At 57.1% G+C, this 21,272-nt stretch overlaps 1 protein-coding gene across 5 annotated transcripts; it reads right to left on the reverse strand.

The window, feature by feature from the left end:
• Positions 1 to 630: 630 nt before the first annotated feature.
• On the reverse strand, positions 631 to 19,966 carry NLRC3 (NLR family CARD domain containing 3). Of its 5 annotated transcripts, none has more exons than XM_080383517.1 (19): positions 17,943 to 19,964; positions 11,992 to 12,134; positions 11,242 to 11,502; positions 8,404 to 10,147; positions 8,060 to 8,146; positions 7,293 to 7,376; positions 6,921 to 7,004; positions 6,335 to 6,418; positions 6,157 to 6,240; positions 5,573 to 5,656; positions 4,715 to 4,798; positions 4,174 to 4,257; positions 3,986 to 4,069; positions 3,636 to 3,719; positions 3,276 to 3,359; positions 3,091 to 3,193; positions 2,779 to 2,862; positions 2,489 to 2,572; positions 631 to 2,013 (listed from the first exon to the last, which is right to left on the reverse strand). In XM_080383517.1, the coding sequence occupies exons 2-19, from the start codon at positions 11,996 to 11,998 to the stop codon at positions 1,966 to 1,968; spliced, it is 3,258 nt and encodes a 1,085-aa protein (XP_080239643.1). In that variant the 5' UTR covers positions 11,999 to 12,134; positions 17,943 to 19,964; the 3' UTR covers positions 631 to 1,965. The 5 variants fall into 5 exon arrangements, with proteins under 5 accessions (XP_080239643.1, XP_080239641.1, XP_080239642.1 ...); XM_080383515.1 differs by having other exon boundaries at positions 3,091 to 3,174; positions 17,943 to 19,962; XM_080383516.1 differs by lacking the exon at positions 17,943 to 19,964 and adding an exon at positions 12,310 to 12,452 and having other exon boundaries at positions 3,091 to 3,174.
• Positions 19,967 to 21,272: the final 1,306 nt, after the last annotated feature.

Genomic DNA, 21,272 nt, shown 5'->3' on the forward strand with positions numbered 1-21,272 from the left:
GTTTCAGAGTTACAGATTTCTCTGTTATTTCCTGTGTTGTAGCCGACACGGGGGGCGGGCTGCATCCCTGGCGTGCAGACACAGACCCGCTGGGGCAGCACTGCCACCAAGCCTGCAGGTTCCAGGGTGGCCACACGTTGCCTTGCAGCTTCTCGCACCAGGCTTGACCAGCAGTGCCGTCAGCAGTGGGGGGGCAGTGCAACTGTGCCCTCTGCGCACCTGAGCATTCAGAAGCATTTGTGCATTGCTACATACGTGCAATTAAATAATATTTCAAATTGTTATCTCCCTGTTGCCTGGTGCTGCAGGGCACAGGAGCCGGCTCGGGGCTGTTGGTCATGCTCTCCATGGTGTTTTGGGTAATGTTTCAGCACAGGGTTAGGCACGGGCTTTGGGCAGAGCTGGACCTGAGCCTCAATCTGCCCTGCAATCACGGTGGAAGAGGCAGGGCTTACACCACTCAGCATTACTGCGTCCTGGTGGTGACCATGCACCAGCCCCTGCGCCTCATGGAAATGCCACGAGCCCTCATCACACCGGGACAGGCGCTGGGGTCCGCAGCTGGGGCAGTGGCGCAGTGCACCCCAGTGTAACGTCAGGCAAGAGCAGGAGGCTGCCCAAGGCACCACCTCAGCTGGGAACCACTTTATTTCCAGGTATGTACATACTGCACAGCTCAGCCCGCTGTTTCTCCAGGTCAGGCCCCTGAAGCAGTCACATACTGCCCTGGGGCAGCAGCGCATCAGTGCGGGCTCTGGCTGGGGTGGAGGGGGGGGCAAGGGGGCGGTGGCTGGAGGGAGCCAGGGGGGCGTGCGGCACATGGATTGGCTACTGGTCCACCTGCAAACCTTCTTAGAGAGTCACTGGGTCGCTGTCATGCGCACAAAGGCAGCACCTGGCACCTCTGCTTTCAGCAGCCACCTGCCCAAAAGGTGACCTGCTAGGGCCAGCCCCTGCCTGCAGCTGGGACATGGGGAAGACGTGTCCCAGGGTCACACAACTCGTCACCAATGACAAGAGCAGGAGCCCCAAGAAGTCGAGGCAGAACTCCATGGTAAGGCCATCCCCGTGTGGTACCCACATGTGTGTGCTGACAGCGGCCCATCCTCTTACACTCCTCCTCCCATCAGCCTGAGAGCTCTTTATTTTCCAAGGTCTTTCTAGACGGTTCCACCCCTATGCCTGGGGATGCCCATCGCCGATCGGGAACAGCACTGCCGAACACTTCAGGCACGCTGGGCAGCACCGACCTGTTGCTGAGGGATGGCAAACAGCACAGGCTGCACTCGCTGCTGGGGACCCTGCTCTGGCGCACCCAGCTCCAAAGCACAACAGCAACCATCCGCCTCTCTCTGGGACTTCCAGGGGAGCCTGCGGGACACCGCTGTGTTCAGCCAGGTGAGAAGGGGCGGCTGGGAACCCTGCCCCTGTTTCACCTGGGATCCCTGCCAGAAGAAGATGGAGAAGAGCTGGCACTGGGAGCAGAGCCCCGGGGTGGTTGTGATGTGCCTGGTCTGGGGCAGGGTCTGAGGGTCTGTAACCCCATGGAGATCACAGGAGGGGTTGCCGCTACTGGCTGCAGAAGGTAAAAGTCACCCACACAAATGAGGAGGGTTGGCACGTGGGATCTGCCCCCTCCTCCCTCCTTTTTGCATGTCACCCATTCCTCAAAGCTCCCCCAGGGCCTGAATGAAGAGGGAGATGGGTGTACGTCCCCCACCTTTCAACACTGGCGAGTTCTGACCCCCCTGCACTGCTGCTCTGGAGGCCCTAGGTCCTCCTGGGCTGTGCCAGGGAGCTCAGGAGCCCTCCCTGCCCTGGTTCTCCTCCCCGAGACGGGCGGGCAGCAGGCCAAGCAGCTCCCTGCGGAGGCACGCTGGCCAGAGGGACCCACTGGGCCACCTCACGGCAGCCAGGCACCCTCACACATCCACAACACAGTCGGGTGAGCTTGTCCGGATAGCGTCAGAGATCATCTTGGCTCCCGACTGGCCGATGCGATTCCCCTGCAGGCTGGAAGAAAAGAGAAGAGGAGCTCAGGCTTGGACAAGAGGCAGAGCAGGGTCCTTGGTGGGTACAAAAGATGTTCCCCAGCTGTGCACCAGCATCCAGGATCACCTGCACCCTCCACACATCCAGTGCCAGGGGATTCCAGGTTTGAGAGCCCAGAGGGAGCCAGGTGAAAAGCTGGAGAAAGCCCCTGGGGAGCTGAGGGGCTGAGCCAGCCCCTCCCTGGAATATTTTGGAGAGTATTTGGCTTTTGAGGTGGTTCTTTGCCCCAGAGAGGAGCTGCGAGGTCTGGAGCCATGTGGGTATGGTGGCTGCCACGCCGGGAGGAGCACAGCGTGCCCTTCCCCCTGCCCCCCTTGGGAGGTCCCTGCAAGGCAGCCAGGAATTGGCAGTGTCAGTCAGTGGTGGGGAAGGTCCCTTGATGGATCTCATGGTGTCCCCCTTTCCTGCCTTACCACCCAGTGCAGCAGCCACTTACTTCACATACGTGAGGCCGTGGTTGCCCTTCAGAGCGGTGGCGATGCAGATGGCTCCGTCCATGCCCAGGGAGTTCTCCTGCAGGCTGCGGGAGGTGGGAGGGTCAGAAAACACCAGCCAGGGAGATGTGGCCACCAGGAGGGAACGCATGCCATGGGTGTGGACATTGGGAAAAGCCACCAGCTCAGTTTGCCTGGCTGAGACCTGCTGGCCTGGCCGTCCCCTCGCTGCTCCCTCCGGGAAGGTCGGGAAAGGCTCGCTCTGGCTCACCCCGGGCAGCAGGATACTTACTTGAGCCAGTGGAGGCTGCGGTTCACCTTCAGCGCATTGGCCATTGCCTTGGCCCCGGCCACGCCGATGGAGTTTCCTCGCAAGCTGCAAAGAAAGGCTGGCGGTGAGGAAGGACAGCGTGGGACAGCCCCGCACTCTCCGTGGGTGAGGAGGAGGTGGCCCCACACCAGTGAGTCAAGGAATGGGCGAGCCACGTCTAGTAGGACATGATGCAAGGGTGGAAGTGGTGCCAAGCTAAGGATGAGGGTCTTTGACATCCCCAGGGAGTGGTGTCACAGCCATGGGGACTTGGTGGCCCCAGCAAACACTTACTCCAGGATCTGCAGGCTCTTGTTGACCATCAAGGCTTCTGCCAGGGCTTTGGCACCAGCTGCACCAACTGAAGCCACCTGCAGGCTGCAGCAGAACAAGGACCCTTCAGTGCATGTTGTGAGGTGGCTATGGTGTGCTAATTAGACAAGCTAATTAGGCTGTGATGCTGCAGCCTGGATACTCACTGGAGATCTGCCAGGGTTGTGTTGACCTTCAGCGCGGCGGCGAGGGCAGTCATTCCCTCGTCTCCAATGGCATTCTCCTGCAAGCTAAGACACCTGAGTGCTGCGCCTGCCCACGGCCCAGGCGCCCAGGAGCAGGAGGGCAGCAAGCACGGGGCACAGCGTGCCAGGCTTTCACAGGTGGCCTGGGGGGCCCCTGAGCCACCATGCACTTCGAGCACCCCCAGCCAGGGACAGGTGACGGGGACACAGAGGAGGCAGCAGGCAAAGCCACCTCCCCTGGTGCGGCCTGAGGCCAGAGCCCTGGGGCAGGTCCCAGTAGAAGACGCTGCCCAGGACCTGTCCACCCATGTCCCCACTTACTCGAGGCTGACCAGGCTGCCGTTGGACTGTAGTGCTTGTGCCAGGGCCGTGGCAGCTTTTGCCTGGATGAAGTTCCACTGCAAGCTGCAAACAGGAGAAGACAGGAGGTGAAGCCTGACAGGAGGATGCCTCCATCCCTCCACGCTCAGCACCCATGGGCTCCCATCCAGCGAGGCGGAGGCTGGGAGGTGCAAGACCCGGTGGGTCCATCTGCGATGGCACAGCACAAATCGTGCGGAAGGCCAACCTCCAGTCCCACAGCCTGGAGAGGCTGAGGCCCAGGGGCACCGTCCCTGCCCCACATCTATGCGAGGGGCTTCAAACCAAGGCAGGGCCAAGGGGAAACTCACTGGAGGGACGTGAGCGCGCGGTTCTCCTTCATCGCTAAAGCGATGGCCTTGACGCCTTCATCGTACAGCAGGTTCGCTGCTAAGCTAGAAGCCGGAAAGAGGGCACAAGTCACGCATGCAGCGTTTGGGACGACTCCAGCGACACTGCGCAGCAGCATGGGAGCCCTCCTGGGGCCCATGGGACTTACTCCAGCTTCCTGAGGCTGCCGTTGGTCCGCAGGGCGCGGGCGATGGCAGGGCCCCCCTCCTTACTGATGGAATTCTCCCGCAGGCTGGGGAAAGAGACGGGGCTGTGGAGGAGCGGCTGAGGCAGGGCATTGGTGGCTCCCACACAGCCCCCCTCGCCCCTGGGCCGAGACCATCTACTGTGAGGGCAGCCTGTCTGAGTTGCATCTCCACCACCATCTACACCTCCATTCCCTGCATTTCCATTCCCTGTGCATCCTGCAGCTGTGGGCACTGATGGCCCATCAGGGCTTTTTCCCAGCCTCCTGTCACTGCTGCTGTCGTTTCATTGTGAGACACGGCTGAAGGGATGCTCAGATACTGTCCCAAGGGAAGAAAGCTAACAATGGAGATAAGATGCCTGCAGACACAGGAGGGACAGAGGCTGCTTTCAGCATCCCAGAGTGCTTGTGGAAACAAACAGGCACCAGCTCAGATTGCCAAAAAATTCCTGCATCCCAGCAGCAGATTTTGGCCAGGATGGCCAGAGGGGTCGTCACTTACTTGAGGTTGACGAGTCCCTTGTTGGAGCAGAGAGCCGCTGTCAGCGCAGTGACCCCAGCGCTGCTGATGGAGTTGCTCTGGAGACTGAGACAAACAGGGGAAGGCATGAGTACATGCCAGCGCCGGCATTGCAGGTAGGCTGTGGGGTTGTGCTTGGGATGAAAAGTGCCCCATTTCACGGAGAATTTTGGAAGCAGCCAGGCCAGAATGAGCATCTTCTGCTCACCAGCCCCACTGAGAAGAGGTGACAGGATTTGCCACCACTTCAGGGCAGTCTTGTCCCTGTCTGGCCATCACCTCAGCTGCTGGCTCAGTTGGGCATGTGGGTCCTGCAGTTCTTGGCTCTTTGTTGGCAACAGACCCCAGGCACAGCAGTTCATCCCCAGGAGCCATCAGGCCTCCGCTCCAGCCAGGTGGGAGGAGCAGTCCTCTCTGGCTGCCGTTCCCAAGGGGAATGAAGGTTGGACCATCTCGCCCTGACTCTGCCAGGCCCCAGTCCGTTCCCTCCCTCATTAGCCAATTCCCATCACTTTTGAGAGCGAGAAGACCCAAAGCTACTAGTATCCTCCAAAAGCAAAAAAATAAATTATCTTGGTTGAGAATTAACTCCTTCAGTGCTCCTCTGGTGAAGGCAGGACCAGCCCAGCTGCCGCTGGCATTGCCGGCAGCTGCTACATGGTGCTCCAGCCTGCACAGAGCACCCACAGCCCAATGCCCCTCCAGGGGATGTGGGGTGGGAGAGATGTGGGGAGGGTCAGGGGTGGTATGAGCAGCTCTGAGGGGTGGGAGGTGTTGCTGGAGTGAGGAGGCTGAGCTCTGTTGGGAAAGCAGGAGCCTACGCACAGAGAGGGGACTTACTCGAGGCTTTGCAGACTGTGGTTCACCTTCAGAGCTTCAGCCAAGGCAACTGAGCCGTTGTCTCCTACTGAGTTGCTGGAGAGTCTAAAACACAAGAGGAAGGGCAGGTGTTACCGGCAGCCATGCTGCAGCCAGGTTAGATCTGCCAGCAAAGGAATCATCTCCCCCAGGCTCTTTCTGCTCTAGCAGTAAGCACGAAGTTGCTGCAGTCTCGTTCCCAGCCTACGTACACCCCTGTTCTTGTGTGTTGGGGTTTGGGCTGAAATAGCTTTTAATGTATCCGCAGGACCTGGAGACCTGCCGCTCACCTCTGCTGGAGGGAAGGCTTGGCCTCTCGGTTCTTCACATGGCACCCCACATCCCAGAGATACGGAGAGCATCTCCACAGGGTCACTCCGAAAGCAGCACTGCGGTCCTTGCCCCACTCCACCCACGCCAATCCCCTGGGGCAAAGCCAGCAGAGTCCGTCCTGCCTGCGCTGCATAGCCCAGCCCCTGCCCACCGCCTCTGCCCACCACCCCTGCCCGCAGATCCCAGGAGACACGGCACTGGCATCGCATCCCTCTGCCTTGTGCTGCTCTTACGTCAGCTCCTTCAGGCTGCAGTTCTGTTTCAGTGCCTCTGCTATTTTCCTGGCACCGTGGGCTCCGATGGCATTTTTCTGCAGGCTGCAAAGGAGAGGAAGGCAGCTGTGAATGTCAGGTGCCACATCCCCATCGATGGCATGTCGGTCTGTGGGGACAGCAGGTCCTGGTCACTCACTGTAGGGTTGTCAGCCTGTGGTTGGTCAGCAGGGCCTCGGCCAGGAAGGTGGCACCATCCTCCTTGATGGTGTTGTGCTGCAGGCTGCAAGGAGAGAGGAGTGAAGCCATGCATGGCTGCTTCCACAGCAGGGCAAGGGACCATGCAGGGGTGCAGGGCAGTGGCTGCCTGCCCTGGCCTTTGCTTGCCCTCATCCTTGGCATGAGAAAGGCATCTGGCCCCCAAGCATCACTGCCCAGGGCCCTCCCTCCCTCCTCTCCCACGGGAGATGCCTCCTTCCATGCACCAGCACCCTGTGAGCTCCTGCACAAGGGACGGACCTGGACCTTGACCTCATTCTGGACCCACTGAAGCTGAGAGGCAGGAGGATCCCAACATCTCTGGCCCAGGGCTGCCCTGGTCACCAGGTCTCTGCTGGCTGCACTGGTGCTCACTGCCCCGCACAACCGAACCAGGTTACATCCAGGGTCTCCCCACACGCTGCCCCTTGAGGTGGGCAGAACCTCGATGGGACAGGAGAAGGGTGCAGAGGGCTTCTCCTGGATGGAGATGTTCTCCCAGAGGTGCTACAGGAGTCGAGACTTACTTCAGGGAGAGCAGGACTTGATTTTTTTTCAGCGCGTCAGCCAGTGCTTTTGCTCCAGTGGGGCCGATGGCATTGCTCCGAAGGCTGGGGCAAGACAGGCAGGACAGCCAAGGTTAGCAAAGCCAGAGTGGCATGTGCCCAGTTTAAGCCAAATGTCTCTGTGTGGTACAATCTCAGGCACCACTAAGGTGGGACATCAGGCCAGCAGCTCACGAGAGTTACCTTCACCTCTTAAGTGGTTGTGCCTTTGGGGGCTGGAGACCCTCCCCAGCTCGGTGAGGCCAGGAGGGACCTGGCCCTGCTGCAGCCATGGGAATGGTTCCCGGCGGGGAACACATGCGTGACAGGAGCTGGTAAAGGGGGAACACTTACTCCAGTGCTGTCAGGCTCCTGTTCACCAGCAGTGACCTGGCCAGAGCCTTGGCTCCCTTGTTGCTGATCTGATTTTCTGCCAAGCTGCCCAGAAAAAGAAAACCCGGGTGTTTTTCAGGGAGAGAAAGAGGCTTTTGCAGCCCCTGGCATGTCCCAGGACACAGCTGGGATGGGTGAGTGGAGGAAAGCCATGAGGAACACTTGGCTCATGGTACAATGATGCAAAGTGGTGGACACTCCTAGGTCTGCTCTCCCGGGGTGGACACCAGGCAGGCAATTGCAAGGACAGGGTGGAAGGGGAGTTTCTAGACTTAAAATTAATTTGTGCCATGAAAAGAGAGCTCAGATCACAGCATGGGGGACTTTATGCAGAGCCACAAAGAAGGGCAGGGAGCAGGGGAAAGTGGGGACACATCTGTCTGGGGCAAGGCATCTCCCTGCCTGGTGTCCGGGTGCTCTGTGCAGAGCCTTGGATGTCCAACAAACAGCCATGACCTTGCGAAGCAGTTTGTTGGGATAACCCAGGGATTTCTACACACATTTTTTGGAATGAGGAGGCAGCGGTCCCAGGAAGGCTGGGCGAACCATTGCAAGGACACAGCGGATTAAGGTCACCATGCCTGGGTGCAGGACATCATGTGGGGCTGTCCTTGTCACTAGACACCTTGGAGAGCCAGTGGGAGGGATGTTCCTGGAGGATTTTGAGGTGTCCCCAGCTCTGCTCTGTACCCCCATAAACAGCCTGCCTGCCCTGGGCCAGGTCCTACCTGAGCTTCTGGATCTGGCAGTCCTTCACACTCAGCACGCTGCCCAGAAGCTCCATCACGTTGTCCTTAAACTGGTTATTGTCCAGCCTGGAGAAGATACAAGGAACAAGCAAAAGCAAGCGTTTGGAGAACAAAGTGGAGAAAGGTCTACTTTGTGACATCTCCCCACCACAGGTGACAAAACTCAAGCACAGCAGCAGAGCTGACCCAGTGCCATCCCCAGGGCAGCTGTCTGCTGATGGACAATGTTGGTGGGACCCGTATCTCCCATTGACACCCCGGATTTTGAGTCACAGCCCCACGTCCCTGCTTGCTTCTCCTAGTGCAATCCAACTGGGACTCACCTGAGGCTGTGGCAGAAGAGGAGCTGGGAGAGCAGGCTCTTACAGACATTGTAGGTGAGGCAGTTGGAGAGGTTCGTCTCCTCCACACAGACATCAGAGACCTGCAGGAGGTAAGCCAGGGCAGAGCAGTTCATGGGGCTGAGCATCCCAGCCAAGCTCTCATTCTTCATTGCTTCTTCCACAGTCTTAGCGATCTCTGTGTGCTGAATTTCATGCAGGCAGTGCATAGTGTTGACTGTCCGTGAGGAGATGACATAGTCGGTGTTCAGGCAGCCCTGGAGGAAGCTGATAGCTTGGCTCCTGAAGCTGTTGTGCTCATCCTTCACCAGAAGCCACCCAGAGAGCAGCTTGTTCACCTGTGGGGAGAGAAACCCAGAGAGAAAACGCACAAAGATGTCCAGCTGCCTGTCCTCTGCCTGCAGTGACCTCTGAACAGCGCTCTTGAAGTGGTTGAGGAAACCCAGCTTGGGCCAGGACATCCCGCTCTCCGTGAAGAGGTCGAATATTGCCCGCTTGGCAGCCGTGTAATAATAAATAGCTGCTAGAAACTCCTGTAGGGTTAAGTGGGAGAAGTAGTAGGCTGTGAAGGACTGCATCTCTTCTTTGAGTAGGAGTCGACTGCACAAGCTGCTCTGCAGCAAAGCAAGGTCAATGCCATATGCCTTCATGTCCTGCTCGTAAAATACGTATCTCTTTTTGAGCAGCCCGTAGAAAGCCAGTCTGCCCAGGCTGCCCACTATCTTCTTGCTGTTGTTCACAGCCTGCTCGATCCTGAGAGTTTCCCTTGGCTTTTCTGGCCACTCACTGCTCAGGGCCATTTTAAAATAATAGCAGTAGATTTCTGATAGGGTCTTGGGGACGACAGTTGTTTCTTGGGATTTATTGGTACTATTTTTTAGGTAATAACCAATTGAGGAGCCAGAAATCCAGCAAAAGCCAGGAACAGTACACAGGACATGTAACGACCTGTTAGCCCTGATGTGATGCAGGACTTGGCTGGATAGGTCTCTATTGTCAAGGAACATCTGGTCCAAGAAGTCCTTCATCTCTGCAGCTCCAAAACCTCGTATTTCCGTCATCCGGTCAACAAGCCCGCCAGGGATTTGGCTGGCTGCTGTTGGCCGTGACGTGACCCAGACAGAAGCCTCCTGCAGCAGGTTGCCACGTATAATGTTGGTGATCAGGTTGTCCACTTGGATCTCCTTTTTGGGATCTGTGCACACTACCGTGTTGGAGAAATCCAAAGGTGTCTTGAACTCATCCAAGCCATCAAGGATCAGTAGGGTCCTGGCAGCTCCTGCCGAGATGCAGTTAGGCTCGGTGATGTGAGGGAACGCCAAGCAGATGAGCCTTTCAGCAGAGAGTTTCTCGTAAGTGTTGAGTTCCCGGAAGGTGAGGGGCAGCACAAAGATGATGTCCTTGTTGATCTCCCCCTTTGCCCAGGTGTAGACAAACAGCTTCACCAGTGTGCTTTTGCCAATCCCGGCCACCCCGATAGTGACAGAGATCCGAGGTGGAATGCTAACCTTGGAGAGAGGCAGGAAGAGCTTCTCCAGAGGGATGCTCTTGGCTACATCTCGTAGGCCTTTGGTGGCTTCAATCTGCAGGATGTCATGCTCCTTCTGCTGGATATCAGTCAAGCCTTCCACCAGCAGCAAGTTTGTGAGTCGCTGGAGGGGACCCATCTCCAAGCCATTCCCATAGTAGCTTTGGAGGCTCTCCAGGTGCTTCTGCACCATGGGTTCTGCACAGAGAGAAATGCAACAGGGGGGTGAGAAGGAGGATGGTAGCCACAAGTGCAAATGAGAGATGCTGCTTCACTTTTCTGACATGCCCATGCAGAGGGGAAACCACACAGAGCCCTTACATCTGGGCAGGAAGGTGTGTGCCAGGGCCGGGAGGGCACTAATAGCCTTAAATGGCCCTGACCAGCCTCACCCATTGGTCCAGGAGGCCATTTAAGCTCAGCCCTGGGCCTTCAGCCCCTGCCTAAGCTATGTCATGGGAACACACGTCTGCAGCACCATCACATCTGTGTCTGCTATGGACCATACTGATCCGCACCTTGATCTTGGACCTCATTGCTCTGCACTTGCCTGGTAACCACTGGACTGTGTCTGAACCTGGTTGCCCTGGCTGGACCTGATCCTGACCTCTGGACTGGCTTTCCAGCTTGACCTCAGCCCTGCCTCATCACCATGGACTTGTCTGATGAGTTGGACTCTTGGCTGAACCTGATGACCATCTCTGGACCTGTCAGGCTCATCTGGCTCCAGCACCACAGCCCTGGTACAGGGTATTTAAACCCTCCAGCAAAGGCTGGACAAGCAGGAGATGGTGCTGTGAGAGATTCAGAGCAGACACCAGCCAAGGTTGGAGCCTTCCAACCAGAAGGAAAACCAGGGAAACGTCTCCTGGCAAGAGGGTTGCAAGGAGAGCCTGAAGTTGGGGCAGCCACCCACCAACAGATGGGGTCAGGGATGCCCAACTGTCCTCCTCCCACTGTCCCCCTGTTCCCAGCCCAGCTGCTGGGAATGCCTGGTGTGACCTGGACACTGAAGACATTAAAGACTCCTCAGGCTGCCCAGAGAGGCGTGCTGAGGGCAGCAAGGGGCCTGGAGGAAGGTCCCCCTCAGACCTGGCAGAGAGCCCTCGTCACCCCCGGCTCTGTCCTTCCCCAGCAGACACCCTGAGATGGCACTGTCACTTGCATGGCTGCTCCCACGGGAGCTGCCAACGCTGCCCAGCTCTGTGCACATCTTGATGTGCTCCAGCAAGCACCTGCAGCTGGGAAATATGGGCAGACACCCTTCGCTGGGTCCAAAGCGGACTACCTACCATAGACAGTGATGTGAAGGTACAGCTGGGAATTGCTGGTCTCGATGAAGGTCTGCAGGGACTGGGAGGCGTAGTTGCCCTTGCCAGCCAGGATGTCCACCACTGCCCTCACCTGCTCAGGCAGGGAGCTCGCCTCCTGTGCCCGGCTGGCCTCCTCTGCTGTCAGGAGGTCCAGCCTCCGCAGGTAGCAGATGATCTCCTCCAGGAACTGCGGTGAGATGGACCTCACCAGCTGCTTGCGGTAGCGATTGATCCAAACCTCTGTGGGGGAGGAGAGCGGGAGAGCTGGGTCTTGAACAAGCCCTGAGCACGTTGCTCAGGAGTGATGGGGAAAGGCGGCAACTGAGCACCCCGACTGACTCTGAACGTAGCAGGGAGTAAACTAGAGCCCTCCAGAGCTACCTGCCAAAGTCCTCCTTGAGATGATGCTATCCCAAAGCTGTGGCAGGCTGGTTTGTTAGGAGCTGCTTGGTCAAAGCAGCAGCTATCAACATTAGAGTCAAAGAAACAGAAGAACACAACCATGAAATGACACTTCCTCTTGAAAACCAAGCCCATGCAGAGATAAAAGTCTAAGCGAGGTCATTTATCTTTGGAGACAGCTGTTCCCCAGTGCCAGCACAGCGGTCTCCAAGCTCTTAGACTAGGAAACGCCGTCAACCCTCATTCCTTGCTGCCCCACCTTGCCCCATTATTGAATCTGAAACTCCACCAAGACAATGGATCTCTGGCTGCCCAGCCACCACTCACCTTCCATCAGAGGCCTCCCGTGACATGGGTAATCCCTGGGCAAGGAGCACTGTGTTGGCAGCAGCACAGCCGTCCCATGGACAGCCCCACGTCCCCTGGCTGGCTCAGTGTTAGTTGAGGCTCCTCAGCCTTTATCCATGTTCCTGGTGGAAGAAGAAGAAAAGCATCAGGAGCGCTGTGCGAGGGACCCCACCTTGAGCTAACGTCGTACTGACCGTGATCGAGCCAAGGGTCCATTCATCAGCTTTTGGCTAAGACCAGCATCCCTAGAGCTGTGGACCTGGCAGGGGCAGAGCCAGGACCATCATGCTGCAGCACCTTTGCTGAGACCTTATGTGCCACAGCTCGGTGCCTTCACCACCATTGCTGATGCCAGAACCTTTCTGGAGCAGAGTGATGATCCCCTCATGCCATCCGCAGGTCACCTGGCGAGAGCCTGAGTGCCACCACTGTTACCAGAGCGATGGCAGGGCTGCTAACTGCTCATGTGTCTTCCTTCTCTGTGTTGTGAAGGAAGTCGTGGGGCAATAAGCAAAGTGATAAAGGGCCCGTTTCAGTTTCGAACCCACCTCACCGCCGTCCAGAGCCTCCGTCAGGGTTTGCTGAGCGTGGCCCACACCACATCCTGTTGCAGAGCTCTGTAGTTACTCCATTTTCAGCAGCACTAGAGTCATGTGCAGGAGCTGGCCGTGTCTAGGTGGGAACTGCTCAGCCCTAGGGGCTGTCTGATCACAGCAGCGATGCAAACACAAGTGTCCTGGTGCCCCGGCCATTTCCTCACATTGAATCCCTTCCTCACCTCCACCTGGCCTACAGGATGCTCTAGATCCATGCAATCACCCCCACGTGCCAGGCAGAAGCACTGCAAGGAGCTCCCTGCCCACAGGCAGCGTTGTCTTTGCCCAGACCCACTCCTGAGTGGGACTTGGCTTCAGCGCAGCCCTGCCAAGAGGTACAGCTACATTCACTCCCTTTGGTCAAACCTGACCTTTTCCAGGGAGAAAGCACAAATGTAGCTTGATGGGGGAAACTGGGTAGAGTTGCTGGTCCATGGTGCGAGGTTAAGGTGCTTGGAACATCTCTTTTCCATCCATCCTCCTGCCAGGAGATCCATGCTGGGGTTTATTTCTCCCACCAGAAAACATAAGGGCTCAGCCACCAGCAGCAGCCCAGCTGCGCAGACAGTGTCTGGGCTGCAGGAGGGAAGACCAGACTCGGCATCTCCCAGAGCAGAGTCCCTCACAGACCCCACCAGCTGGATCTCTCATCGAGACCCCTTTGCAGCACATCCTAGGAAGTGGAATAAGTGTCCGAGAGGTGCTGGGTGGCAAAGCACCAGCCCACTGCCACCTGCCCATGTGGCTTCACGCACAGCTTTGATAGCTCTGGTAGTGGTGTGGGGTGCTGTTGTAGCTGGGCCTGAACCCACATTTCCCTCCAGGAGGGAAGTCCTTCTGCTCTTCCTCAGCTGCCCAGCTCTGACCCCTGGTTTCAGAGGTGGCAGAGGTCCCATGCTCCCCCAGCAGTGACAGTTGCCCCACAGCAAAACCCTTTTCTCCATACAGGGAGGAGCAGGGCTGTGGCAGCAGGTCGCCTTGCTCTTCACCTCTTCCCCCGCCCCCCGGCCCCACCAGACAGTGGCTTGGTCAGTTAAGATACCATCAAGGGGCAATTCACAGTGAGATTTTCACCCTTTGCTGTCATCTTGTCTCTAACTGGCCTGGAAAGTTCAGTTAAGTCTTTGCACACAGCAGTCCCCAGGTCTCTCATCTTTACCATGCAACCAAGAACAAAGCCAAAATGAAAGGGGGTTTTGTTGCTTGCAGTGATGTTCCCTGCAGCCCTTCCTCTGAAAGCTGTCTGGTGAGAAAAGGCCCTTTGATGGGAGGAAGCCTGCTTTAACACCAGAGGTTATTTGATGGTGTCCTCTGGTGCGGTTTCCAAATGTGATCCCACTGCTAGAAACCAGCAGCCGTGGGTCAGCTCACGCAAAGGCATCTAACCGGGAGAATAGAGCAGCAGAAGAAATAATTTAGCAGCTGTGATTTTTTTTCTGCTTCCAGTAGAAAAGTTTCAGGTGCAGCTCTAGGACCACCAAGTGATGCTGGAGGCTGCCTCCTAGGAGGGTGAAGGGCACTCTCTGCTCTTACAAGAGCTGTCTGAAGGGCAGAGGCCAGTCAAAGCCAATCTCTGTAACCCTGACAGAGGTCCAGGGTGTTTCCAAGATGCAACTCAGCCCATCCCAAGGCTGCTGGGATGAGTCCTCTTCTGGAAGTGCTGCACTCCCCCACGCTGGAGACTGGAAAGCAGTGTCCATGTCCATCCTGCGTGCACAGAGCTAAGCCCCGGGTTTGCGGCTATCGCTTCGTCAGGATAAAGCAGGGAGAAGTGCCCATCCCTGCCCCACCGGCAGCTGGGGAAGCAGTGATCCAGCGATGGTTTGTGTCTCCCCTGCCTTGACGTCTGTGTCCATAGGGGCACTGGGATAAGAAGCTGGAGGGCAGGAGGCTGCCCAGCCAAACCGTTGAATGGTGTCTGCAAGGCCCAGGGAGGGAAATGAAGGATTTTGTCGGCAAGAACTTGGTGCTAAAGGCTTTTTTTGCCTGGTGTGGTCCAAGAGCCCAGCCCAAGGGAAAATCCTCCCATCTGAGGATGTCCAGTCAACATTGATGTGTTCTTCCAGCAGTTTCAATCCCATGCCACACCATCCCCATGTCCCACCATGCCTGTTAGCAGAGGGTCCCTGCCCAAAACCCATCAGTGCCTTGGAGCCACAACCACCATGCTGGAAGGTCCCTGGCCATGTGCACAGACAACCCTCTACCAAACAGCCACTGCATTTTTCACTACGTGCATCCTGTTCCAGAATTCAAACTGCCTGGCATCAACACCAGAAAACACAGACCTAGACATAGCTGCTTCTGCTCATCTCTGGCTCCTGGAAGTCCAACACAGACCAAAAGCAGCTTGCCAGGGGATCCAAGAGGAAAGAACTGTCCTGGGATGGCCACAGCATGGTGTCTGGAGACAACAGCTACTTACTGCCTCCTCTGCTCTATCTAGCCTCTCAGATCCTCATCCTCCAGGAGGTGGCTTTGGCTTTCATACAGCAGCCACTCCCCACCGGACAGATCCATTACCCTGTACTTTGAAAATCTGCTGAGGACTTGGGACCATCCTATGCCAGGAGCCATTGCAGCAGCCACCAGCAGCACCGGACCTGCATCAGGCTGCAATGCTCAGCAGCCTAAAATCTGTGGTTGTCACCTGGCAGGAGCTTGTGGGCAGAGTCACTGGCAGTGTCAGGGAATGCTGGTTGGCACCTCAAGTGGGGCTTTCCAGCTAGCAGAGCCCTGGGGGCCAACCTGCTGCCGTGGGCTGGGGACAGGGCTGAAGGGTGCCTAGTCTAGAATGGGCACCAAAGTGCTGGGCAAGAGCTCCTGGATGGCTGCAGGGACCCACATACGGAAAACATCAGAAAATGGGCTGACCTGCAGTATTTAAGTACATTACAAAGCTTTTTATCTGAGCTAATAATTGCATCATTAGCCAAGCACCTGAAGGAACAGAGAAATGCCCACTCCAGTGCAACTCCATGCCCCCAAACATCCAGAAACGCTCAGCCCAGCTGCTGCCTTCTCCTTGTCCTGACACTACAGGGTTTGTCTGTGCAGCCGATTCCTCAAAGATCTCCAGTTTGGGGTGACGTGTCTCGGTGCAGCTCAAACCCCAGCAGCACAGCACCCATCTGACTGCTGCTCTCCCTCCCCCAGACATGGGAGCAGAGAGAAACCAACCCCGTGAGACCTTCCCACCACTTCCTGGCACACCGGGTTTCCTCCAGCATATCTCAGGCTCCTTTACCCTCACACCTTCAGTGCTTTTTATTTATTTCTCCTGCGATATATCCACCTTGAACTGATCCTATTTTGGAAGTCAGTGAGCTGCACACATTTGCCAACACCTCCCGCCATTCCCACTCAGGTGAGCAAATCCTAAAGCCAGGTTGCAGGCTGCCACCTTTTGGCAGAACTGAAAAGATTTCACATTATTGATGTCAATTAAGCAAAGCGATTAACTCTTCTGCATTCTACCCAGTTATGAAACTTCCAGGTTTGCAGGTTATCTAAGCTTAAATAGGACATCCAGATGTGGTCTTACTTTTTTTGGTCTTGATTGAATGCTAGCAAAATGTATTGCACTTACAGAGTGATCCCCTATGCCAAATCTAACCCCTACCAGGTTTGTTGTTCGGTGTTTTTTTCTGAAACCCCAACCAGAACAACAAGGCCCAGACACAGTGGGAGTTGGTGAGTCACGGAGGTGAGAAGCCATGAAGGACCCCTAGGCTGAATGCCAAGCAGTCCCAACAACAAATCTCACCAGAAAAAAAGCAAAAACTAATCTATGGGTAATTCCAAACAGCTAAAAATGAAGCTAATTTCAGACAGGAAGTATCCTGCAGGGTACTGCAACACCTCACAAGCTGCAAAATGAAGAACGATGCATTTGCTGAGCTGCCGCTAGGACACTTCACCATGGACACACACACAGCAGATCCCCTCCTCACAAACTGCTTCTTCCCTCCTCACCTATAGGATCTCAGGACGTCGGTGTGAAAATCGTGCACAAGCTGCTGCCAGCCTGTCTCCGTCAACAACGCCAGCCCCATCCACTGGCCTCGGAGGATGCAGGGATGCCAACAGATGCGGTACCCCACCTCAGCACCCTGCTGGGTTTTGATGTGCAGGGCCAGCCCCAGCTTTCTGGGCTTACAGAGCATCACAAAAAGTGGCCACGAGTTCTCCAGAAAGAAATTTTTGTGCAACATGGATATCCTTTGTGCAAGCTCTGCCCAGGCTGCCTCAAATGACATACCTCTCGCCTTAGATAACCCTTTCATGTGGCGGCCAAGCCCCAGGTGCCAGTGACATCTCAGCAGGTGACAGCACGCAGCCAGTGCTCCAGCTGCTCCTCTCCACAGCAGTCCCATACTTAGAGGATACATAGTGCCCCTAATGACCTTAAGAGTGCTTAAGTGACAGCAGGATTAAGCCTAATGCACTGACAGTGCAGTCCAGCGTGCCTCAGGCACTGTGCCCACGTGGGCACCTGCACGCACAGCCACTAGGCATGGCCACATGTCCCTGCTGAGCTCCATCACCTGGACCTGCTCCCTGTGTTTCTGGGTCCTACACTGTACTGGGGGATCCTCCACAGTGAAAAGGGCCGAAGAAGGTACCAGCTGCACCTTTGGAGACCTTGGTGTGGCTGTTCCCTCTGGCTGAGCTCCAGGAAGGAGTGCTGAGCCCGTTTGCCAAAGGGGGACACAGGGGTGCAGCTCTGGGCTTCAAGGTCCATTGGTCTTGGACTGCCCACAGAGCCAGGGCCCTGCCTCACTCTTTGGTGTGATTTTGCACTGTGCCATGGGCAACTATGTCGTTAATCTCCTACTTTTCTATTTGCAGTACATATTGAAGATTTTTTTGGATGGTTTTGAAGTGGAATGAATTCAGTAAGTAATGTTAACATGGGGGCAAAAGCTGATACTGCACATGGGCAAGGCAGCCTGGCCGAAGCTGCCTTCATGTCTGGGCAGGTGGTAGCAGGCAAGGGGACAGAATGTGTGACAAGTGCCAGGTCTCCCAGGAGGTCCCATGCTCATCTCCACCACTCAGGGCTCAGTGCCATGCACCACTGCACCCAGTCCTGCCAGCACCGGTGGCCGTGCCACACCAGGCTGCTACGCTGGGCACTGCAGGCAGTCAGTCACATCTTGCCCCTCCCAGGGACTTCTACCCAACAGCTCCTGGCCCTGCCACATTGGTCCAGCGACTCCATTTCACATGGCCATCAGAGCAAGAGGTCTGCAGCAGCTTGTCCCCATAGAGGGGGGCCAAGCAGCACCTCCCTTCTCCCCATACTCCTCCAAAGCCCCACCAAAACCTTACCTCAGCCTTGTGCTGTCTTCCCAAGGTCTGTGTGGGAGCAGAAGAGCAGAGAACACATCCTCGTTGTGGCAGGAGGATGCAGTTCCTCTGTGCCCCTGCTCAGCCCTTTATCCCTAGAGCCTTGCTTCTTCCTCGCCTGGATGCTCAAGTTCAAGGTAGAAAACGGAAGCCAATCCCTCTGGTTGGTGGCCTCTGCCCCTGGGGGACCCGCGAAGGCGATGGGACCTGGCACCAGGGCAATGCTTAGGGCAGCACCCGAGGAAAGTGGGTCTGGCTTCCCCAGCCGCCCTCTGCCACCAGTTCCAGCCCGGTGACTTTTTCTCTCTTTCAGTTTGTTCCTCGCCCCTTCCTGTGCCACGGGTCTCACTCAATCTTCCTTCCTGTCAGCGCAGGGCTGCCGCCTATGCAAATCGATGAAAGTTGTCTGCTAAGGAACAGCAGCATACAGTAACTACCACAGCTGAACAGTGACAGTGGGGTCTGTCCTGCTGGGATGCTCAATGCACAGCCATTTCCCCAGCCACAGCTGCTTTCTCCTAGAAGAGCCACAAAACCAGACTTAACAACATCCAAATTGCAATGAATTCCCTTGAAGTAAAACCAGGAGCTCGCCCAGGTCTGGCAGAGCTGAGAGTTTTTGCTACATAACCCCCTCGCTAGCCAGGAACACTGAGGAGATCCCAGGAGAGGCCGGTGTCACAGCAGCTCTGCCCTTTGCTGCGCCATACACAGAACCATTTCCACAAGTACATTCAAGTTGTCTCTTGAAAGAGCAGAATAAGAGTAGGAACGAACTCCCCTTCCTCCAAAGCCATTTTTCTGCCAGTGCTGAATGCTTTCTTGAATTATGGGGTTTATCTATGAAGGGGTAGATCGCTTCACACCAAGGAGCGCTGCATCCACACCTGAGGAGTCAGAGCCACCGCAGCAGTGGGACCGGCGGATCTCTCCTCCCCAGCTCTGCTCACTCAAGTGGGGCTGATCATTATTTTGCATTTTTGTTCTACAAAAACGTTCATTTGTAAATCGTGTAACTGGTTTGTTGGCTTTTAGGCAAATGCTATTAATTCTGCAATATTGAGCAGAGAAGTTCCCTGAAGGCAGGTGGGCAGGGTGACCCAGCACCACTGAGACCCAAGGCAAATAACTCCGCTTTCTGTGAGTTCTGGGGCAGAGCAGCAGTGCCCAGAGAAGGCGAAGTGGATCTCACCAAAATCATGGGATAATCACAAGCCACGGTGGAGCTTGCTGCCTGCTTTATGCCCAGTGGCTTGTATTTTGGCCCCAAAGTTCCTGCTGCTGGAATGGTCAAGAGTAAGCAGAAGTCAATGAGGAAAACAGACGAAAATAGCATGTCCTGTTAGGAGACCTGCCCTGGCAGGGTCTGTTCTAGCAGGCAGCTCCAATTAAACTGCATCTAAATTTGTAATCATACATCTTCATCAAGTCTAGCTGAGAGGTCGCCCATGACTGATGATAGAGATGATGGTGGGTGATGGTGCAGAGCTGGTGGAGGTCAGGGTGGGCTCGTGGCCAGACTGGCTGCACATGGTGAACCCCGTTTGGGGAGCAGAGATGGGGGCAAGCAGGAGTTTGGATCTTCAGCCACTCCTCTGGGCTATGTCCCAGGGATTGCTCCGGGCACAAGCCTTGCTCCCCACCCGTCCTAGGGCTGCACCTACTAAGGGCTTAGGTAAGACCCTTCCTCTGGCAAGTGTTAGGTCTGTTGGTAATTTCCTACCCTGTCAGGAGGCTGGTTTCAAAAGGAGATGGCATCTGGGAAGTCCCATCAGCTGTCACCTTTCCGAAAAGCTGTAGCTAAAGGTCCCTCACACCAAAAATGACTGTGCAGAAGCCCCAGTCGGGGGTGTACCTCCTGCTTTCACAATTATTCATTTATGGTAATTAATGCATCTGAATTATTTCTTTGCCACGGTATATAGCACATTCCTCATGTTCTGTGCCGTTTACTTGATTCAAACCCAGATTCCCCAGCGTATTCACGAAGTTCAGCCTATGGAGATGCCAGCAGGCCGAGTGACCACAGCGGCTGCCAGGGGTCTCCAGCACCCACCCACCCCAAGCGCTGAGGTGATGCAGAACCCGCCAGGGCGGTGGGAAAGGCCGCAGAGCCCCCCCGGTGAGCCCCCCGAGCAAGGGGGACTCGGGGCCTGTTCCCCGAGCTCAGCCCCACGCAGAAGTCATTTGCCTGTCGACGACAGACCGTCCCGTCTCCTGAGGGGGCAGGGGCTGCCGCCGGGCCGGCCGGTGGGCAGCGGGTTACCGGAGGGCTCGCAGCCCCCTGCCGCTGCAGCAGGGGGCTCTGCCAGCCCGGCAGGCGGCGGGGCCGCAGGGTGGAAGGGGCACAGCCCCCAAGGACCCCCCGCGGGTACGCAGCGGCTCTCGGCGGGCAGCGCCTGCGGACGGAGCGGGCGGCCGGGGCCCGGGACACGCCGCCACGGCCGGCCCGCAGCGGAGGACGGACCAGCGAGGCCGCCCCGCCGGACACGGCCGAGAGGAGCCGGGTCCAAGTGAGCAGAAGCGAACGGAGCCAAACAGAACCGGTCCAGCCGAACCGAGTCGCTTCGAACCGAACCGAGGAGATTCGAACGCGATCGGATCCAGCCGAACCGAGCCGAACCGACCACAGCCGGGTCCAGCCGAACCGGATCGAACCGAACGGAGCCGAGCTGAGGAGACCCGCGACGACGCCCGCGCGTGTGAGGGGCCGCGGCTCCGCGCCGCCCCGGCTGCCCGCCGAGCCCGGTGGCGGAGCCCGGCCGCCGCCCCGTGCCCTCCCCGCCCCCGCCGGCCCCCGCCCGCGCCGCCTCACGGCTGGAGGAAACCCATCGTGGCGCTCGGAGCAACCGGTGGGCGCTCGGGGAAGGCCCGGGGGGGCCGCCGCACCTCCGAGAGCCCCGGGGCGCTGGGCCGTGCCGCCGTGCCCAGCCCTGCGGCCCGGGGGAGAGGTGCTTCGGCTGCCCCAGCACAAGGCGGAGGCATCGGTAGCTGCCAGAACGCCCGAGCTCTGGGGGCCTGTGGAGGTTCAGGGGGTCTGGAAAGCGCCCACCGGGCTGGAGCGGCGGCACAGGGAGCAGGCGGTGGTATGGAGGGACTTGGTCCTGGTGTCCCAGGGGTCGAGCAGCCCCATCTCACAGTCCCAGCTCTCTCTATGAGCAGAGCCCTATGGGAAGCTGAGGCTCTGAACAGGTCTGCACTTACAGGGGCAACGCGGCCTGGGGTTTGCTAGGAGATCAAAACTTCAAGGTCCACATGGTGATGCGGAGCCCCACGAAGGAGGCTGAGGAGCTGAAGCAGAGGGGACCTGAG

This window comes from Falco punctatus (assembly GCF_963210335.1).
Source record: "Falco punctatus genome assembly, chromosome: 4".
NCBI classification, from domain to species: Eukaryota; Metazoa; Chordata; class Aves; order Falconiformes; family Falconidae; genus Falco; species Falco punctatus.